General features: G+C 46.6%; 1 protein-coding gene across 1 annotated transcript; it reads right to left on the bottom strand.

Annotated features, from left to right (window-relative positions):
• Window positions 1-218: 218 nt before the first annotated feature.
• Window positions 219-3,451, bottom strand: LOC123124811 (actin-2). The gene is made up of 5 exons (XM_044545368.1): window positions 3,215-3,451; window positions 1,782-1,855; window positions 1,283-1,676; window positions 538-1,151; window positions 219-450 (listed from the first exon to the last, which is right to left on the bottom strand). Exons 2-5 carry the CDS (start codon window positions 1,839-1,841, stop codon window positions 385-387), a joined length of 1,134 nt encoding a protein of 377 aa, XP_044401303.1. The 5' UTR covers window positions 1,842-1,855; window positions 3,215-3,451; the 3' UTR covers window positions 219-384.
• Between the last annotated feature and the right edge of the window lie 12,342 nt (window positions 3,452-15,793).

Genomic DNA, 15,793 nt, shown 5'->3' with positions numbered 1-15,793 from the left:
GGGAAACGGCGGGGATCACCCCGGGATCCCTTGCTACCAAATGAGGCCTAAGTATATGCTCAACTTCCGTCCAGCAAAAAAGTGTGATTATACTCAACAAAAAGGAGGATCGTTGTTGCAAGCAAACTACACCGAGCTCCCAGCAGCTGGCCAAAGCCTGATCGAAGTGGGACGCAATACGGGCCATTGCCAAGCAAAGCCATATAGAGAAATAGCGATGAAGTTGCAGAATCCAATAATAAATCCATCAAATCAGACTACACACATAATAGAGTAGATACACCCATAGACAGGCCATCGGCCTAACATTTGTCCAACAAAACCACCACCTAATAATGCTACTAGACAAGGGTATGCATGGAGAATAGGTCTGACGACAACTGTCTAGAAGCACTTCCTGTGGACGATAGCTGGGCCAGACTCTTCGTACTCTGCCCTGGAGATCCACATCTGCACAAGAAATGGACATGTCAGAAACTTTCAAATAGTAGCATGAGTCAAGAACCAATAACCATTGAGGCAAAATTTCGCCGTTACCTGCTGGAATGTGCTCAGAGATGCAAGGATAGACCCTCCAATCCAGACACTGTACTTCCTCTCCGGTGGAGCGACGACCTTGATCTTCATGCTGCTTGGGGCAAGCGCTGTGATCTCCTTGCTCATACGGTCGGCGATGCCAGGGAACATGGTAGACCCACCACTGAGGACAATGTTACCGTACAGGTCCTTCCTGATATCCACGTCGCACTTCATGATGGAATTGTAGGTCGTCTCATGGATGCCAGGAGCTTCCATGCCGATGATGGAAGGCTGGAAGAGGACCTCTGGGCATCTGAAGCGCTCTGCGCCTATGGTGATCACTTGCCCATCAGGCAGCTCGTAGCTCTTCTCAACTGATGAGCTGCTCTTCGCAGTCTCAAGCTCCTGTTCGTAGTCAAGGGCAACATATGCAAGCTTCTCCTTGATGTCACGGACAATTTCCCGCTCGGCAGTGGTTGTGAAAGAGTAACCCCTCTCAGTGAGGATCTTCATGAGGGAATCAGTGAGATCCCTACCAGCAAGATCAAGACGTAGGATAGCATGTGGAAGGGCATAACCTTCATAGATTGGGACTGTGTGACTGACACCATCTCCAGAATCCAAGACAATACCTATTGACAAGAACAAAATTGCAATGATCAACAATCACAGAGCATAAATCCAGTTTGTTCCTACTCGATGAACATAACATAGCAGCAAAAGAGAATATGCACATAAATACAGTTGTTCTTTGTTCACTTACCAGTGGTACGCCCACTAGCATATAGGGAAAGGACGGCCTGAATAGCGACATACATAGCAGGAACGCTGAATGTCTCAAACATGATCTGTGTCATCTTCTCCCTGTTGGCCTTAGGGTTAAGAGGAGCCTCTGTAAGAAGAACAGGGTGCTCTTCAGGTGCTACACGGAGCTCATTGTAGAAGGTGTGATGCCAAATCTTCTCCATGTCATCCCAGTTGCTTACGATTCCGTGCTCAATGGGGTATTTCAAAGTCAGGATACCCCTCTTGGATTGGGCCTCATCACCAACATAAGCATCCTTCTGCCCCATCCCTACCATAACACCAGTGTGGCGTGGACGGCCAACAATACTAGGGAAAACTGCACGTGGAGCATCGTCTCCGGCGAAACCAGCCTATGAAAGATGAAAACCAATAGCCCTTATTAATTTTAAGATCAAAATATGACAGCCCCCAATAAGAAATTATGTTATAGAATGTGACCAAGTAATCACAATTACCTTGACCATTCCAGTTCCATTGTCGCAGACAAGGGGCTGAATGTCCTCTGCGTCAGCCATTTACGTTAACTGATCTGCATATAATAAAACATCTTATTCAAACAGGGCCTTGAAAAACTGCCAACTAATACAGATTAAACTGACGATACAAAGAAAGAAGAGCTGTTCTTCCTACGCGAACATGAGTTACAAGGACAGCAATATATTTCTCTTGAGTATTAACCAGTTAATATAGCCAAATACATTTCACTGATAATTGGAAAAAAAAACACTGAGATGCATTTACAGCAGTTACTGAGGTTACTGACTGAAATGACAGAGATTATTCAAACAAGGGTATTTAGTTGTACATCAAAAGGCGCTAGTATTATAATAGAATAACACATATCAACTCGACGATTCCAACAGTATACATCATTCAAGAAAATTTAAATTCCTAACAAATGCTTGTCTGAACTCTGAAGCACCAACAGACCAATCAGATTTGATCTCTTAGGTAGTAGCCTAGTAGGTTAACGCATGTTACTGATACATGTGTATTTTCAATCAATTTTGGTACATGCATTGGTGGCTAAAACGACTGCAACAGATACTGCACAATTTATGATTTGTCTGACTGGTTGATACAAAGCATTGGTCATTTTCTGACGAGGCAGGAGAACCTTAAGGCATATGGTCGTCAACATTCATGCTCTTTTTCTCCCTTTTTGAAAGAAAAAAAAAACAGACTCCTATGACTAGGGAATTTCAAATACAAAACATGTTATTTTTGCCACTTTAAGGTGCCATGTCACACAATGACACCATCGATCTGCTTGTTTCTTTTGTGAACTACTACTCCATAAACTATTTTCAGGTGGAGGCACCAGATAACATCCGCCAATCACACACACAGACACACCGCCACCACTACCACCACCACATACACACGCACACAGAAACGTGAACACAAAAGTACAAAACAAATACTCAGATTTTTCCACTAGCCGTTACAGATGAACCGTCTAGACAATTTCGTGAGGACTACGAGCAAACCGACTTCGAACCTGCGAAATTCTCGGCCAGATCTGCAATTCTCAGAAAAAAAACAGTACGCCAACTTCGCACCCTGGTAGCGCAGCACACGGCAATCAACAGATCTACTGCGAGACTACTCCGTCGCCGCCTCAACGAACAAGACTGGCAATGGATCCCGAAGCATCAGCATCTGCCGTGCAACCCTTGATCCGACTGATCGGATCCAGCATCCGACAGAAAAAACACGAGCCGAAACAACGGGCGAAACGCACGCCCGCAACCGCCACGCGGCTAAGCTACCACCCCAACGACTTCTCGATCTCCAACATGCTTCGGTAGGGAAAGGGGATAAAAAACAGCACTAGAAGCGACTAGAAGGCGGACCGGGACTCCAGAGAGGGCAGACGGACGCTCACCTGAAGCGAGAAGACCGGGGGAAGGCGGCGGCGGAGGAAGCGAAGAGCGTAGGCGAATGGTGGGTGGGGAGAGGGGGGGAGGAGGAGGGCGAGATATAGGTGCGGTGCGAGGGCGTGGGAGCGGCGAGGGTGGTGGCCGTTGACGGTGGGAATGAGATGTAAAGGAGGCCGGTGCCGCACTGGAAAGTTGGGCAAGGACGGACTCGAGGGAGAGGGAGAACGCCCCGCTGTCTACGCGGCCGTGCCAGCGGGGAATATTTCGCACGTCTCGGCCATCCAAGAAAATCACCTTTTTCTTTTCTTTTTCGGTTAAATACTTACGTGCACAATGTAATGTTGGGTTGTACACAGAAGGCATTATGCTATGACACGTGCTGTACAATTTATATGCCAAAAAAATTAAGAAAAATACTCAAAGAGGCATCTTAGAACATCTCCAGCGGAGGATGCAAAATAGGACAGCCAAAAGAAATTAGCTTTGCTAAAGCACATCTAGATGTGCCATCAGAGCATCTACAACCGGATATGTCAAATATGGCCCCTCAAACACAAGCAGACGCGCCCCGAGGGATCCGCGAGCAGTAACCGGGCACGTCTCAAATTTCACTTGTTGCATCTGAACATCTCATACTAGTTTCTTAAATCCATACAATGATATGCAAACAAAATAACCTACGTACTATGTTAATCACCTAGCTACTCATCGTCGGAGATGTCCACGATCTCCATGCCTGGCTCTGGCGGGATTGGCAGCAGCTGCAGCTCTGGCTCCTCCGGCTGCTCCGCTCTGGCCTCCTCCGCCTCTATCTCCGCGTCAAGTTCGGCGAAGAGCGCGTCGGACTCCGCCTGCTTCCGCCGGAGGAACGCCCGGTTGACCTCCACATAGGCCTCATCCTGAATGGACTCTAGGATGGCATGCTGCTCCGCCATCTCGTCAAACTGGGCGATAGCGAACTCCGCCTCCGCGTACTCCATGTTGAAGCCCAGTAGCTGATGCTCCGGCTCCTCCACCTCCATGGGGGCCAGCTCCTCCTCCTCCTCTTTTCCCGGCTGCTCCTACTTCCCCTCCGGCTCCCGCGAGTCCGGAGACAGCCCGACAACGACGCAGGCTGCACGGGCGACATGTCTTGCCCGAATCTTTTGCTGGATCTCGGCGCGGCTCTCCGGCGTGAGCATTGCGTGGTAGGTGATCTTACTCCAGACCATAGCGGAGCGCCGGAGCGGGAGAGGGAGGAGGTGGATGGGTTTGGAATGGCGGCGCGGAGAGGGAGGAGGTGGATGGACTAGGGTTGCGGGACTCCGACCGGGTTAAATAGGCGGATTTTCTCTCGGGCTGCGAGCCGGAGCGGCGCCACACGGCGTTCACACCGCAACGACGGAGGAGACATCCGTCGTACCGCTTGATTTCCGGGCGAGTCCGACTAGGACCCCTTCGTCAGTCCTATGTGGTGTGCGTACACGGGCGCGCCCGGGCACCCCCATATTCGCCCCATATTTGGGCTCGATATGAGGGGTTCCGGTCAGTCCGGGTGTTTGAGGCTTGTTTGAGGGGGCGTCTGGACCACAAAAACGTGACCGGTTAGTGACCGGGCGGTCCGCTCAGGCATATGAGGCGGGTTTGGGACGCGACTGTAGATGCTCTAAGTATTGCACATATAAGTCCTATATCATTGATCTTACGTGAAGATTCGTGTAGATATTTTCTTTTTCTTTTCCTTTTCCTTTTTATGTTGGCTTGTGTCACTTAGATGTACAATAACTAAGACACATCTAGATGTGCCCTAGACAAACCCGAAATCAGTTTAACCTATATAAACGCACGAACACACATCTTACCCTTACGAGAACTCCAAGAGACTAAGACGCCACATCATTTTGAGATTGATGTCACCATAGGTGTCTTAGTTGTCGATGGAAACGTCATAGATAATGTAAAACAGGGCACCCAAATAAACATGTTTGCGTATTTTTGACATTACTACCAAATGTTCAAAGTTAAACATGAGTTCCAACTTAAAGTATGAAAATAAACAGTATTACGATGGACGCACTACTCGTCATAACTACTGTTAAGCCCGAGGTTGTCCTGGTCAATATCATCGGACTCAACATAGTCGTTGGACTCTACCTTGATCACCCCTGAGGGGCTTGCCTCGTTCTTTTTCTTGATCACTGCTACTTATAGAATACATTGAGATTTTCCTCGAAGAGGAGGGGTGAAACAGTACAGTAGAGATAAGTCACCCGGTGAGAATCAAGGTTATCGAACCAACGGGAGAACCACGCAAGTTCCCTTCTTCACCACCTACACACTCAAAAGTAAATACTAGCACCCAACGCGGGCAAAGAGGGTCGTCAATCCCCTTTAACTTGTTATTTGCAAGGATTAATTCTGGTAGTGATAGATAGATAAAAAGAAAAGTAAAATAAAAAGTGTAAAATTGCAGCACGGTATTTTTAGTTTTTATAATATGATAAAAATAGACACAGGGGTCATAATTTTCACTATAGGCTTCTCTCTCGAACACATAGCATATGATGGGTGAACAAATTACTGTTGGACAATTGATAGAAAAGTGCATAGTTATGAGATATTCATGGCAATGATCATTTAAAGACATCACCTCCATGACAAGTAGAGCAACTCTTGTCTGCATCTACTACTGTTACTCCACCAATCGACCGTGATCCAACAATGAATCCATGGTATTAAGTTCATGACAAATAAAGTAACGCTTTTAAGCAAGATGACATGATGTAGATAAAGTAAACTCAAGCAATATGATTAAACCCTGTTGTTTTACCCTTAACTAGCAAACATGCTCGTGCTTTGCAACGGGAGAGAAAAAAGCATTACAAGCTAGCCAAATAAGTATGACTCTATACCCTGACATTTGAATGCCATCTATTTTAACACAGTGACTCGCCATGTTGCCACTTATCTTTCCTCCCACCCTCGTTGATGTTCGAGACGCGATGTCCACATGATCGCAATGTACTCGACATGGTAAATCCAAGGCAATGAGCTTGCCACTGCATGACACACTTTTAAAACTTTAAAAACAAATCTCATCGATTACAAAGTCACAATTTTTCTAAGTTTTTTAATGTTTTATAAAATTTCATGGACATTTTTGTCAGATTCACAAATTTATTTTGAAATACACGATTGTTTTTTTTTAAATCATGAACATGGTTTTATTTCCCCACATTCTTTCCAAATTGTGGATTTTTTATAATTTGCAAACAATTATGTAAAATCACTAATATTTTTTGAAACTACGAAAATTTTATGATTTCTCACAAATTTTTGAATTCACAAACATTTTATGATTTCTCGAACATGTTTTCAAAATTCGTGAAGTTTGGAATTTAGAAATCTTGAATTAATTTAAAGAAGGAAAAAGGAAAAAGGAAATGAGAAAAGATAAGAAAAAAGACAAAATAAAAAAACAGGGGCGTCACGCCCTGCGGGCCTCCAGAGTGGAAATAAACGGCTTTACACACTGCGCTGCTTCTGCATCTATGATATATATAGGGTATTACGTCTATAAAAGGATTGAGCACGGCGACGACGACTTTGAAATGAGAAGGGGGTCATTTTTTGACTTATAGGTGGCATTGGTGGGTAATTTTTGTCAACTTATAAGGTAAACTAAATGACGCACGACTATAAGCAATAGGTGTTTTATTATTAGGGAAAGATAGAAACAATACAATACATGCCTCGCTACCCCTTCTGTCATTGGGTGAGGGCACCGCAAGATTGAACTCATTACAAAGCACCTTTCCGGCTGAAGATAAATCAATCTAGTTGGTTAAATCAAACGGATAGATCGGAGAGAAATACAAAGCTATAACAATCATGCATAATAAAGTTCAGAAAAGATTCATTGAATAATCTAATCATAAACCCACAATTCATCGAATCCTAACAAACACACCAAAAAAGAAGATTACATCGGATAAAACTTCAAGAAGATTGAGGAGAACATTGTATTGAAGATCAAAGAGAGGGAAGAATTCATCTAGCTACTGGCTATGAACCCGTAGGTCTGTAGTGAACTACTCACGCATCATCGAAAGGCAACAAGGATGATGTAGAAGCCCTCCATGATCGATTCTTCCTCTAGCAGAGTATCGAAAAAGGCCTGCAGGTGGGATCGCGGAAGAACACAAGATTGTGGCGGCGGAAAAGGCCTGCAGATGGCTCTCTGTTGGTTTGAGGATATATGTGAATTTAAAGAGGTGGAATTAGGTCAAACAGAGCTACATGGGGCCCACAAGCTCAGGGGGTGCGCCCTATGAGCTCGTGGCTCTCCCATAAGTATTCTGCCCTCCTCCCGAACCTTTTAGGGTCCCTTTTGGTCCAGAAAAATTCACTGTAAAGTATCATCATGTTTGGACTTTGTTTTTTATTGATTTTTCTGAAAAGCCAAAAAACAGGAACTGGCATTGCACTGGGTTAATAGGTTAGTCGCAAAAAATGATATAAAATAGCATAAAATGATATAAAATTACATAATAGCATGAAACAATCAAAAATTATAGATACATTGGAGACGTATCAATCACCCTCTCCTTCTTGCACTCCTAGTTCCTCCCGACGAAGAATTTGTGGTCTGACTCCACGAGGTGTAGTCTTCATTCTCCTCTTTGCAGGACACAAACCGCACATCGGGAGCGAGGAACTTCGCCTCCTTGACGCCCGAAACATCAGCATGGACTAACCAATATATTTATGAAGGAAAAAAATAGACAGTACAATGCGCCGACCAACCAGGATACAAAATAAAGATACATTGCAAAAAAATTGAGAATATACCATCGGCCTCTGCAATACAAGATCTACATATCCATATTATTAATTAGTAGAACATTGCCAAGCAAAGCTAAGCACTGAGGCCGAACAAATCGACGAATGAAATATCAAATAAAGAAAAAAAACGAGGTCATCCACATAAGACACGCCTTACGGAAGCATCTCAAATCTTACAAGAAAACCTGGAAGCTATATGGTAGCAGACAAATGATGCATCACTCCAATGTAACGGCTTCAAGAAGGAATCACTGCTCTCTTCTTCCTTCGATTGTATGCCACACACCAGAGAATGAAAAGTACACTGAACCAACGGTAAAAGAAAGGGCCACCAGCAAACACCTTCCCCATATCCTTCATTAAAGACCGCAATAACTAATCACCCGTTGAGACGAGATCTAGAAGTTGCTGAAGAAGTGTCCGTTGAAGCACCACCCGCGCAAAACAAGCTTGCAATCCATCATCACGGGTTCAGGGGGTGGAGAAACTGTACCATGCTATAGGCTAACACAGAAGAAGATATCGAAGTCGTCGAACCAATGGCCAACTAATTGCTTTCCTTAAAGGACACACCAATAGTGTAGATCTGAAGAGAGCCATTAGATATAAGAACACAAACTCTCACGGACTCCTCGCTCACACCGGATCGGATGTTATGAGGGCGTACGCCATCAACTGATGAACAATGTAAACAAACCTGTAGAACCATAGCAGTTACTCAAATAGTTGAGTTAACATTTTCAACATAGAACTCTCACTGACGTGAAACACGTGGGCTCTCAAATATGTGTTACTCGATAACCGTAATTCTCATGTTCAAATCGAACATATGTTTTCCTTTGGTTTGATTTTATACTCAAGGTACAAATTTGTATACTCTTTAATGGAATTTTGTTAACATTTATGAGGCGTATTTTTCGGAAAAATAAAACATCTATGAGGCGTACTACTCCATCCGTCCGTGAATAAGTGTACATCTAGTTTTTGTTCTAAATCAAAATTTTGAAACTGTGACCAACTTTACAGAAAAAAATAGCAACATTTATGACACTAAATTAGTATCACTAGATTCGTTTTGAAATGTAATTTCATAATGTACCAATTTGATGTCATCTATACTATTACTCTTTTTTATGAAATTGGTCAAAATTTTAAAACTTTGACTTAGAATAAAAGTTAGATTTACACTTATTCACCGACGAAGGAAGTACGTCCTTATGCGATGAATGAACAATGTAAACGAACCTGTGGAACCATAGCAGTTCTGCTGTCAAGCCGTCACCGGTAGCCATTTGCGAAGGAGCCCATCAATGGTCACACACTTTCCAAATTGCATCTATTCATAGTTGTCGTACTACGGCTTTGAGTTGTCATGGCGCCTTTTGTGCTGGTTGGTCAGGTGCTCGTGACCCGTAGGATTGGGAAAGGAGAAGAAAAAACGAGGTGGCGACTGGCGGGGGTGGGGAGGACGGTGGCGCGGGACCGGACCAAGAGTGGGTGGGCGGCACGGCAGCTGGCTTTTATCATCCGCCCACCTTCGTTTTAGCTTTACGGCAACGCCTCCACGATGCCAACATCTTCCAACGTCGTTATGCGGGCACATGCTTTGGAGCGTCCCTCTCCTGCAACCGTCGCCATTTTTGTAAGCTCCGTTTCTCTGTGAAGCCGGTTTGGTTTCCTGTCGTCGTTGGGGGGCTTCGCACTTTCCACGGCAGCCAGGCCACGGCCAGGGCAGGCGCAGCGCGACCGCTCGGCGCATCAACGCATGCTAAAGATTCCTCCTACGGCGCCCGAGGCCATGCCCGTGCCCAATTGTTTCGTCACGGCTTGACTCGTGCATGTGGTGGCTGGGTGGCTGTGTTCTCGGCACGAAATGCACGCAGGTATACAGATGTGACTCTCCGCTAGGTGCCGAGCACTACGACGCTGCCTTTGGACGGCCCGTAGTTCGCACTAGCAGCCAGGATCACGTGTACGTCATACCCCATTGCCATCCATCGGTACCACGGCCCACGGGTACCAGTGAACAACTCCGGATCAGTAGCTCTGCCTCTGCACACCCTCGTGGCTGTTGGGCACGGCGAAGCACCAGCCAAGATCCGTGACGCTTGTCCAGACCAATCCGGCCGAGTATTCTGCATACCATATATATTCAAGAGCGCGGTCGCTACAACTCTCAGAGTGTCACCAGCAATGGTGTTGGTACCCTTCCCCTATCGCCTCGTCACCCGAGCTCTCCTGGTGCTCATACTAGCAGCTCTTGTATCTTCGAATGCCGGGCCAAAGATCACCCGGCAGTTCGTCCTCCCGGCTAGGGGACACCTCGGCAACGAAAGAGTCACAGCCCACGAGCAAAGGACGGCTCCCGCCGGCCGGACATCGCCTGAGCCGCCGTGCTGTGGTCGCGATTACGACCGGCACAGAGCTCTGGTGCCACCGTTTAGGCTTCTTGGACTGAGGACACCCGTCGTTACTCCGCCCCCACCACAGCAGGGCAGGCGGCGGTCCAGCAAGGGGCCGCCGCACTTTCCTCCACCACCGCCACCGCCTCCGCCTTCATCGCCACCGCAACTGTAGTAGGCTCGTAGCTGCATTAGCGGGGCAGGGCATCGGTTGTCCATTTCCCTGCATGGAGCTTTGGCTTGTTCATGATAGACAATCAAGGCTGCTTTGCGTACTAACAGTTCTTTGGTTAGGTGTTTCCGATCAGCAATGGAAGTTCAGGGATCGTCCTTGTCGACCTCTTGACCTTGTACTACACTTTTCTTTAAAAAACTGGGCAAAAGATTTGTCGCATGTATTAATTAAGGAAAAAGTAGAGTGTTTGTGTTACAAGACCGAAAATACAAATTTGTTACTCTCCTCGAATAATGGTCCCTAGCTTTTTGGCGCCCGCGGCAACCCAAAGTGAAGCCTCAAGTTTGATGTTGTTAAGCAAGTTCGTTAGCGGAGAGGACTTGCTGCGAAATATTCTTACGTTTCTTTCATTTCAAATAGACCAAGAAATGAGCATGATAAGGGACGCACGAGCCTTACGATTTGAGGCGCTTTTGTCGGAACGGTTAATCCATCAATCTTTGACCGAGGGCTCAAGATGCAATGAGGAAGTGTCGATGTGCTCGAGGTGTAGCCACTCATCGCCCAAATTCCAAAGAGGAAGAGTGAATCTACACTTGTAGTGTAGAAAATGTGAGCTCCAGATTCTTGCTCTCTCTTGCAAAGGGGGCAAATAGTGCAATTTGGCCAACCCCGCTTAGCCAATCTGTCGGCCATCCAAATCCTTTCTTGAATTGCTAGCCGCGCAAAGAACTTGACTTTAGGCGGTACCCAAGCATTCCACGCCGCGTGCAGCATCCGTGAGAAGGTAGTCCCCATGAATTGTGTCAAGTACGTCGTGGCCGTCGAGTATTGACCGTTCTCTGTGTGCTTCCAAACAATATCATCTTTGGCATGCTCTTCGAGGTTGAACCCATGGAGAAGAGTCCACATGTTTATTTGCCTTATGTACTCGATGGTGAAGCTTATGGAGATTTTAATCTTCGAAATCCAAGCTTTTTGTGGAGCGCGTCCTTGACCTTCCAATTCTTCCTCATGGATGCCGCAAAAATAAGAGGTGCGATATCCTTTGGTTTTTGATCTTGCACCCATGGCGCCTCCCAAAAGGGTGTCTTCGCCCATCCAACTGTGATAATTATGGAGGCGTAGAAGAGATTGAAGTTCATCTTGTAGCACGGGTTTCCCATGCCAACCCACATTCTTGAAGGCACCTTCCGTTCAAACCAAGACCATCTTAATCTAAGGGCTCTCGCAAATTTTGTTGTGTTTATCACTCCAAGGCCACCCCTCTCGAAAGCCCGACAAACCATGTCCCAATTATTTTTTTAGCACCAGTTTTCTTATTCGTACTGGACCAAAGGAAGGCATGCTCAAGTTAAATGTGTGTCTGAGTTATTCATCAATGGCTCAGAAAGATAGGATGAGAATTTTATTAGGCATCTATTTTATCCCCATGATGATGAGGAAATTTTGAAGTTGCGTATTCAGACTCAAGGTGAGGGAGATTTTATTGCTTGGCACTATGAGAAAAACAGGTATTTTTCAATGTTAAAAGTGGATATAGGCTGGCGCTGAACCTAAATGACTCTAAGATTGAGTTAGGGAGTTCCAGTGGTGGTATAAATGGAGAAAGGAGGCTATGGAATATTATTTTAAAGGCTAAGGTCCCTTAGTAAATCAGAATTTTTGCATGGCGTGCTGCTACACACAGTTTGGCGGTTCAAGTTAACATAGTTAAACACCACCAAACTACCATTTGTTTGTGCTCGATTTGTAGTATCCAAGATGAATGTGTGTTTCATGTTTTGGTGAGATGTCCCAAGGCTCGTGCGCTCCGTATGGCGGTAAGGGACGTTTGGAATTTACCAGGTGAAGAGTTTTCAAATTTTCCGGGCCGGAGTGGTTAGTTATTTTATTGGATCAAGTAACGTCGCCGGTGTGTGAGCAAATTATATTCGTGTTTTGGAGGGCATTTCAACTAAGGAATGATTTGATTTTTGGCAAGTGAAAGGAAACTATCTCTACATCTGTGAGTTTTATTCAAAACTATTGGGCGTCCTTCTCGTCCTGTCAATCTAATATGAAGATGGAGATTAGCAACAAATGTAAGCAGAGGGTGGATGATTGAAATTTTACTAATGATGTGCAAGAGAATCTTGTGACTTGGCGGTCTCCTACTACAAAGTTCATTAAGATTAATGTTGACGCAAGTTATGTGGAGGCCATGAGTGCTGCGGGTGTGGGTGTGGTGGCCAGGAACCATAAAGGAGAAGTTATCATTTAGTCGTGGGATTATATTGGGGTGTGCAGTAGTGTGGATGAAGCGGAACTTAGAGTGACCCTTGTGGGGTTGTACGTCGGTATTACTCTCCACAAACCCATCATTTTAGAAATTGATTGTTCTTTTTTTGCCTCTTTTCTTGAAAATGATCTTCGGGCCAGGTCTCCTCTAGTTGATCTAAAGATGGAAGCATTGTGTATTTCCAAGATGATGATAAATTGCAAGATATCCAAGGTTAATAGAAGGGCCAATAGGGTGGCGCACGAGATTGCAAAGTTCAGTTTTGTTAATAGGTCTGATGGTGTGCTTCTTAATAGTGTTTCTCTCTCCATGGCTAAAGTTGTAACTGATGATTGTATGAGTGTTTTAAGTTATTGGTGGGGTTTAAAAAAAGTTTATTTGTGTTGTGGAGGATGCTTGGGGGGACCACCAATGGGGTGATGTACTAGACCACCTATGGGGAGAGGGAAGATTTGACTAGGGTATTACGCCCAATAGCGGTGATGTTGTTGCCCTCCCAAGGAGTGAGTTTGGCCGCCACTTTGTCCTCCAATAATATGATATCCACCTTTTTTTAAGTTGCCACCCGAAGAGGGGCAATCCCAAGTACCTCATCAGAAAGGAGGTTTTGCCGCCGGTAAGCTTTGGAGGATACGCTCAAGGTTGATGTGTGCACATTCAATCAGAACCACCGAGCTCTTGTTTAAGTTGGTGTGGAGGCCCATGAACTCAGAGTAGCCTTTGAGGATGCCGAAGAGGTTATCAATATCTCTCTTGATGGGTGTTATCGATACTGAAACCGACAGACCTCAGGTAGGGGGTCCCGTGCTGTGGATCTCAGATCTATGGGTAACATGAGAGGAAGGAGACAATATTTACCCAGGTTTGGGGCCTCTCGAAGAGGTAATACTCTACGTCATGCTTTGATTGTATTGAAGATGGTGTATCGAGTACAAGCTTGATTTACCTTGAGATCGTATGTTGTGTTCTAACCCTAGGGCTAGCTGGTTGTAATTGTGATTGTGGTCTCTTCATACTAATCCTATCAGCTTATATAGACATTAGGGGTACCTAGGGTTACACATGGTCGGTTGCCAATCTAGGGATACGCATGCTGCCGGGCCGACACAAGTCTTGAGTGCACGCCAAGTCTTTGGCGAAGTCCATCTTGATCATGCCGGAGTGTGAAGCTTCCAGAGTCTTTCCTTATGCAAACGGTGGGCCGTATGCTCGGCTCTTGGACTATGGGCCAACTAGGTTGGTACCCCCTAGTCCTAGACACCATCAGTAGCCCCTGAACTGGTCTTTGATGCCGAGGACCACAAATTACCTCGGACGTATGAGTTCGGCCTTGGAGTCTTCAGCTTGACAGAATGATAGGTGAGTTCCTCCTTTACCAATCTTGAGTACGACCTTGCCCCCCCCCCCATGCCCCGTTATTTTCCTTTTATTAAAATAACCTTCCCTCGATCGTCGAGCCATCTTAGGAATAGGTCGCTTTATGGTTAGGCGTCAAAGCGTCGCTTTCTTTCTTATATTTAATGGCTATCCATCCCAAAGTTGCGGCAAAGCGCATCTCAACTTTCCCGTTCTTCGACCCAACAAAGAGAGTCACCCCCAAAATCCAACTTTGAGAGCTTTAGAAATGGCGAACAACGCGGGCTCCTCCAAGCGCCCCATGGTCCCCTTAAAGGTGACTGGGGAAGCTGCTCCATCACCTGCCTTCAGCTCGACCGGCTCACAACCCAAGGTTATTTGCCGGATCCAGACCTAACCTCCACCCGCCCAGGCTTAATATGGCGGGCAGGTGCACGCCGACTGCCACCCCCTCATGGGGACGAGCAAGTATGCTTTGTTCCCTTTCTCCTCCGTGGCCTAGCATTTCCTACCCTTCCTTCCCCTGGGGGGCTGCTCGAGTTCTATGGGATCCAACTCCATCACTTGACTCCCAATTCGATTCTACACATCACAGGATTCTTTGCCCTTTGCGAAATGTATCTCGCATGCGCGTCACACGTTGGGTTGTGGAGGAAATATTTTTGCATGTGCCCTATTCCTGAGGGAAACTACACGAAGTGGGCATGGCGGACGTCTACCAAATAGTCGGGAATGGCTACCCCACATGCACCCCTCGAGAGGATGTCGATACGTGGGCGTCTGGTTCTATATGGACGTGTTGGGGAACGTTGCAGAAAATTAAATTTTTTCCTATGGTTTCACCAAGATCCATCTATGAGTTCATCTAAGCAACGAGTCAAGGGAGAGAGTTTGCATCTACATACCACTTGTAGATCACGAGCGGAAGCTTGCCAAGGGGATGGTGATGATGGAGTCGTACTCGAACGTGATTCGGATCACCGATGTCCAAGTGCTGAACTGACAGCACCTCCGCGTTCAACACACGTACGGGACGGGAGACGTCTCCTCCGTCTTGATCCAGCAAGGAGGAAGGAGAGGTTGAGGAAGGCAGCTCCAACGGCAGCACGACGGTGTGGTGTAGTTGGTGCAGCAGTACTCCGACAGAGCTTCGCCAAGCACGTACGGAGGAGGAGAGGTGTTGGGGAGGGGAGGGGCTGCGCCTTGAGTTGTGGTGTATTGCAGCCCTCCCCTCACCCCTCTATATATCGGGGAAGGGGCAAGGGGGGCCGGCCCTCTAGGGAAAACCCTAGGGGGGGCGGCGGCCAAGGGGTGGGGGGCTTTCCCCCCAAGCAAGGGGGTGCGCCCCCTTTAGGGTTTCCCCCCCAACCCTAGGCGCATGGGCCCAAGGGGGGGGGGGCGCCAAGCCCACTAGGGGCTGGCTGCTATCCCTACGCAGCCCAAGTGGCCCCTCGGGAGGGGTGGTCCCTCCCGGTGGACCCCCGGAACCTTTCCGGTGGTCCCGGTACAATACCGGTATGACCCCGAAACTTTCCGGTGCCCGTTT

Source organism: Triticum aestivum, chromosome 1B (assembly GCF_018294505.1).
Source record: "Triticum aestivum cultivar Chinese Spring chromosome 1B, IWGSC CS RefSeq v2.1, whole genome shotgun sequence".
NCBI classification, from domain to species: domain Eukaryota; kingdom Viridiplantae; phylum Streptophyta; class Magnoliopsida; order Poales; family Poaceae; genus Triticum; species Triticum aestivum.
Note: the sequence above shows the minus strand (reverse complement) of the source record. Positions and strands in the feature narration are given on the sequence as shown.